This window comes from Gavialis gangeticus, unplaced genomic scaffold (genome assembly GCF_001723915.1).
Source record: "Gavialis gangeticus isolate Ggan-Ray unplaced genomic scaffold, GavGan_comp1, whole genome shotgun sequence".
In the NCBI taxonomy this organism is placed as follows: domain Eukaryota; kingdom Metazoa; phylum Chordata; order Crocodylia; family Gavialidae; genus Gavialis; species Gavialis gangeticus.
Window position 1 is genome coordinate 58,294,664 of NW_017729034.1, and position 6,601 is coordinate 58,301,264.

A 6,601-nucleotide genomic window follows, 5' to 3' on the forward strand; every position below is an offset into this window, starting at 1 on the left:
CCCCCCCCAAAATCACTTCCTTGTCATCCATCCTCCACAAAATCTTTTACCATCTACTGTGTTTTCAGTGCAACCAAGTGCTATGCTGAATATCCACCACTGTTGCTGCTGTGTTAAAAAAAACCATCTGTGGAACATGTGGATGCTGCAGTGGGTAGTTTATCGTGCTTATGGCTGTTTAAGGCACATGCCTGTGGTTGGAGGACTAGAGCTTAGAATTAAGGTTGCCAGTTTATCCTTAAATCTGAGTACATGTTTCCTAACTTCTGAGTGCTTGACTTCACAACATGCCTAATTTTAATAGGGATTTTTCATATGTAATTTTATTTATTTATTTGCTTAAAGCAAAACAGTAAAAGCAAATTGTGACATACATCATCATCCAAGTTTGAACCCTCGGTGTTCAGCGTTTTGGGACATGCCACTGCCACTTGAACTGCAGGGACTAACAACATTAGCTGGCAGCAAGAGACTCTATTATCCCATAGTAGGGGCTGAATTGTTGGATTGAGAAGGTGATCGGTCAGAAACAGATCATCTGTTTCCTTACAACAGGAGCCACTTTGATGTAGGACAGGGGTGTTCAAATCGTTCCTCCTTGCAGGCCAGATCTGGATGCCTCAGCAGCTGGAGAGCCAATAACAGTGGTAGCAGGTTGAGTGACAGCTATAGTGGTTTACATGGCTCCCACTTTCTTGCCTGTCCCTGCCATGGGTCACAAGGGCTCTGGCTCCTCTACAAGCCCTGTGGGTTGAACCTGGCTCTCAGTCCATACATTTGACGGCACAGATCTGAAAGATGTTTCAATCCGTACAAAGTAGCAACTGCCCTTAAAATTTAATAATATTCATTAAATAAGAACCCACAAAAACCAAAATACTCTACTCTCCCTTCATTAGGGCAAGCAATTAAATTACAGGGGAAACTGGTAAGTGGTCCTTATATTTAAGTTGCCCTGAACTTTTCTTTCCAAAAGATTTGTGATTTATTTAAAAAGAAAATAACACCTCTAATGAATGTAGCAGGACCTTGAAATTCAGCAGGAAGAAAGGCCTTAAGTTACAGAAATGCTTTTTCTTTGTCATGAAACTCCATTCAGGTTTTCCAGGGTCATTAATTAGTAAAAATGACTCTTTTCCTTCATGTGTTTTGTTGCTTAGGACATTTTTAGCCTGAATTGCTGAATGTTAATGTTCTGAAGAGCCTGGCCCACAAAGCCATTAAAGGAGCAGTAGCATGTTATACTAGAAATGCTTGGGAGTTTTAGGGAAAACCTTTTTGTTGCAGCTGCTGTTTTCATAAGAAAACAATGCAAGCGCTCAGTGAATTTATTTAGAGAAGCAGCTAATTTCAGTATCCTAGAAAAATGATTCCAGGCTAACACAAGTATAGAAAATGTTTCAATCAGTACTAAGAGAACAGTAGACCTTTTTCATATTTTTTTGAATCTATTAATATTAATATTTGATATGTCAAAACGTGATGCGACTTAAAAGGTGGCATGTTATATCATGCACTACTATTGACATCAAGAAATATAAATTAGAGGTATGCAATAAAACAATTAAATTTCAAAATGAAAAACTCATTTCAGAGCAAACATCTTGAATTTTTTTCCCCCAGAAATAAAGACTCTTATTTAACAAATGCAGGAAATTTTGCCAGTGTGACTTTGTAACACTTCTGTTTCGATTAAACAATTTTTCTGATTAAAAATGATTTTCCAACCAGCGCTAAGTTTAGGATCTTGTCCAGGCACTTGGGGGTTTTTTTTCCAATTACCATTCAGTTTCAAACCTTCCATCTTCTCTGCACACATGCATGCACACTTGATTTTTTTTATTTCCTAGTTTTATAAAATAAATGTCTAGCTACTAAAGGGAGAGGTGCACTATGATCCTTTCTGCAGATTAATGAGGAAAAGGCCCCTGCCTTTAATTAACAATTAAAAAAAATACATTTTCTGTTTGGTAGATATTGGTGAGGCTTAAAATAGTTGTTGGGTTACTTTGTATGTTTAAAATAATTAGCCTTTGCAAGGCATGAAAATATTCAAGATGAGAAATTAATTCTTTATTGGAGGAAGTTGAAAGGATCAGTTTGACAACAAAATAGCTATTGTTTACAATGGAAGACTGGGAGGAGGGGAATTTCTCAACCGTGTGCTAGAACTGGTAGTATATCTAATAAGGTACATTGTATACAGTTCTATAATCTGTAGGCTATAGTTTCATCACAGTTACTCTCACTCCCACCTTCTGTTCCATTCTTTTGTAGAGATGTGGCATACATTTTCCATTTAGGTGTAGTTGAATCATAAAGGTGATCTTTTTTTGGCAAAATGTTTTTGAATTTATAATATTTAATAAGAGATACATACCTATTAATGAATTACCTAGTAAGAAGCTTCAAAAAAAGTATGCAACAACAGGAACTGCACATCAATATGCAGCATTTGTAGAGAGAGTACTTTGTATGCGTTTCAGCTTGCCGTTGCTAAAGGGATTCAGCACAAAGAAGTGCAAGAGTAATAATGTTGATATTCCTTGAGCAAGTCTTAAAAACTTACCCCAAAAGCATTTCAGAGACTTAACTTGCAAATATCTCTAAAAACACTGGCTTTATTTTGTTAGTTTTATCAGTGACAGAAGATCCACATCATAAATTCTTCAGAAAAGTAATTTAAGGAGTCATCTTCTTAAATGTAAAGTTCCTTTTTTAAAAGAAAAAGAATGAGTACAATAAACCATAAATACAAATATCTAGTGATTTATTGCAAACAAAAATACATGTTTAATAAAACTTAGTAATTCATGCTACTGTAAATCTATGTTGTAGAAGAGTTCAGATTTTGCTTTTCTTCTGCTGTTGAAATTGAACAGATCTAGTAACATTAGGTCCACCACTAGCATAGATCCTCGTTCTCTAAAAGTAACATTTGAACCATTTAGAATGTATTGGATTGACTTTACTACCTTTTTCTTAGTTTTAATATTATCATCATAGTTCAAGGGAAATTTAATATTTTTTCTCCCCTTTTCATTTAGTTATCAAAGGAGATGGGTGAGTCCCCTGATATTATACAAGAAGAAGCCACTGAAATCCTGGATGAGATGGGTCATAATATACAGACCAGAGCTATTAGATTTTTTGCTCTTACTTTGAGCAAAGTGTTTAAAACCCTTTTCCGCAAGATTTGTGTGAATGGAGAAGGAATTCAGAAAGTGAGTATTGATATATAAAGGCTGATATAAGTGTTATAATCACTACAACAAACTCACAATTTTCACCTCAGGCCAAAGACTGAAAAGATTAAAAATTTTAATGGCAAGACCTCAGTTTGTGAATGTGGTCTTTTTCAAGAATTAAAACGGAGGAAGATGCAAATCAGATTTTAAGTAATGCAGAGCCTCCTTTTGATTGATTTCTCAGTACAAACAGAGGTTTATATAATTAATGTATTGTACAAAGGAGGCAGTCTTGTAGCAGAGATAAATGCTGAAACAGAGAAAGCAGTAGGTACTAAAGATGACCATTAAATCATTTTAAGCTATAGCATGCACAGTTAAACTATAATATAGCATATACTATATAGCTGTATATGTACATGTATATAGTTCTTCTGTATATGTTATACACAGACAAAAGCTGTGCTTGTGGCTTTAATTTTGTTGAATTATATATAAAGAAGGGTCTAAAGGGTTTTTTTGCCTTTATTGTTTATTTTAGGAATTATTAGAAATACCAGTTCAGGTCTTTACTGTTTTTTTTTCCTCATGACTTATCAGTAGATTCAGAAAATGTATGCAAAAATTCTTACAAATTTAATGAAATATGAATATGAAATGGGAGTTGTTCATTTTTTATTCTAAACGTTTTTCCAGCATGTGAATTAGTCACTGAAATTAAATAGCCGTTAAAAAAAACATACACAGACTAGCTAAATATGTTTTTTGTGTTCATTTGCAAAGTTGTCATTTAGCATTTCACTAGTTGCTGGTCAGTATAGAGTTCTGCAGAGCAAACAGGTCTGAATTCCTTATTTTCAGAAATTAGCAGAACTTACTTCCTGATGGTGACTATAGAACAGGGAGGGGGAACGTTTAAAGAAGAGAGCTTTTCTTTTTCTTTTTTTCTTTTTTTAATTTTTTAAGGACATTACCCATTTTGTCTTTGAGTCGCTTGTAATAGGTAGCGATAATAAAGTAGTTTATAAAATAGTTTGAAAAAGTGGAAAAAGGTAATCACTAGTTACTAGCCTTTGGGAATTATGGAAATAATGGGAGCTGTTTGGAACATGTATCACAGTTGTGGGACAACTGATAGGATGAAAGCTAGCTCATCAATAGTTATTTAGAGAAATTCACTGTAACTTATTTCAGTTATATCTAATACAGTAATTGCCCATCATTATATTAAAATGGTTTAAAGAGATGTTTTGAGAGGAATACAAGAAAGAATGTTATATGAATGTCCCTCAAAATGCCAAAACATTTGGCCACCAAGGAAACTGGGTTTCATGTGAGATTCCCACAGTTGTCTTCCACTCATGCCTTCCATGCTATGACCCTACTGACCAGGATGAAAACCATAGGGTCTAGAACATTACAATTATAATGCAATCTCAGAATTGTAGCCACTCAAATCAACAAAGCCAGACTCAGACCGTCCTGCTACAGTACCAACCCCAGGAAAAGAACAACAGAATCCCTCTGGTTTTTGCCTACAGCTCCCAGTTTGAACACCTAAGGCACATTATTAATGACCTTTAATCCCTCCTGGAAAAGGATGACCATCTCAAGGTGGCTACTGTGGGGACAAACCTATTCTGGCTTACAAACAGCTCCCCAACCGGCATCTCAAACGGCATCTCTCAGACAACAAACTCCCATCTTCACTGAGGTCCTTACAGTGGACTCAAATGGCTGCTGTGTCCCCACATCAATACAGAACATCTCATCATTGCACCTAGTAACAAGAAATACAACATTCAAGGTTCATTTACCTGCAACTCTACCAGCATCATATACACTATCACCTGCTTATAATGCCCTTCTGCTGTCTACTGCATCAGACAAACAGGGCAATTTTTTTGTGTAAGAATGAATGAACACTGAGCTGACATCAGCTGCAGTAAAATGCAAAGATCTGTGGGAGAACATTTCCACCTCCCTGCACACTCCCATCGCTGACCGCAGGATTGCTGTTCTCAGGCAAAAAAAAAAAAGAAAAGAAAATCAGTTTGAATGAGGATTCTTATATCATTACCTCGATTAATTTTTGTGACCCCGCACTTTGTTCCTGTGGGTTTATTGCTCATTTGCTGTTCTCTTCTATCACTGCCCCGCTTCTGTCCTCCCTTGTCTTTTATATTCTAATTTCTCTCTCCTTATACTCTGCTTTCTGCACATCCTTTCACAGCATCTGATGAAGTGAACATGGGTTCATGAAAGCTTGCACTCCATATAGATATCTTAGTTAGTCTACCATCAATGGGGAATTCTGCTTTGAGAAACTCTAGATTGGTAATATTTCTAAGTGACTTGGGGTCCAGAGCTAGTGTCTTACAGTTTAACTATGGTTCCACATGATCTGTGATTAAAGCCTAGCTAACTCTGATACTTTGACTTGCCATTCTCAAAACATACTAACTTGATTAGGGTAAGGAAATCCCAACTTCCACTCTGCTTTTGAGATTTTGTTAAAATTTACAATGGTGGAATTTATTAGAGGTTTCATAAACACTCTTCGTGTTTATTCTTAGTTACAACAAGCCATTCAGGAACATCCAGTTGTCCTGCTACCTAGTCACAGAAGCTACATGGATTTTCTGATGCTATCATATTTGTTATACTCCTATGACTTGGCTTTGCCTGTCATTGCTGCAGGAATAGGCAAGTATTTTCTTTGAAATAACCCATTTTCAAGACGCAGAGATATTATAAATGGGTACCTCTTACAACTACTGTTGTTACGTTTGGAACAGTTTTTGTAATTACCTTCTTGTAATGTTTGTCAAAAGGACAAATGGAGAACTCCATTAGAGCTGAAGTATCTACTCAAAGGTGAATTTTTATAGCATTTTGAACAAACCTGAACCATCTTTGTGCTCAGTAGGATAGAAAACACATACTTATTACGCAAACAAAAAGTCACTGTGCTATTTTTCTTGCACACAGATGAATGGCAGGGCTTTGAGACTTGATATGAAACTACTCCTTATTGAATAGTAAATACTAGACCAAGTTTGAAAAAATATTGTTGAAATTGGTCATGATTGAGGACTGGCTGCTTTGTTTTTCAGTGCACCCTTAAGTCTGACCCTTGCAGGGCCTGCTAGCATTCCATGAAAAATAGGGATGCACCTATATCGATGGCTAATTATTAACCAGCCATGTCTACTGATACCAATCCAATAGCCGATTTACATGAATGCAGCCCAGCAGCTTGGAGAATAGTGTCTGGCCAGTAAATTTGTGGGGTGGAAGGGGTTGTGGGGAGGGAATGGGTGTGGGGGGGGACAGGCACTGCCTGGACAGGGCAGTGAATGTGACCCTGGGGCCAGAAGTGGGATGGCCCCAGGCAGCTCATGGCGGGGGGG

At 36.8% G+C, this 6,601-nt stretch overlaps 1 protein-coding gene across 2 annotated transcripts in view; it reads left to right on the forward strand.

Annotated features, from left to right (window-relative positions):
* The window catches only part of GNPAT (glyceronephosphate O-acyltransferase), a 46,150-nt gene that overhangs the window by 15,128 nt on the left and 24,421 nt on the right, over positions 1 to 6,601 (forward strand). For both annotated transcript variants that reach the window (XM_019527217.1, XM_019527218.1), the window contains exons 3-4: positions 3,048 to 3,224; positions 5,765 to 5,894. In XM_019527217.1, the coding sequence (XP_019382762.1) occupies positions 3,048 to 3,224; positions 5,765 to 5,894 (307 nt within the window). The remainder of the gene's footprint in view (positions 1 to 3,047; positions 3,225 to 5,764; positions 5,895 to 6,601) is intronic.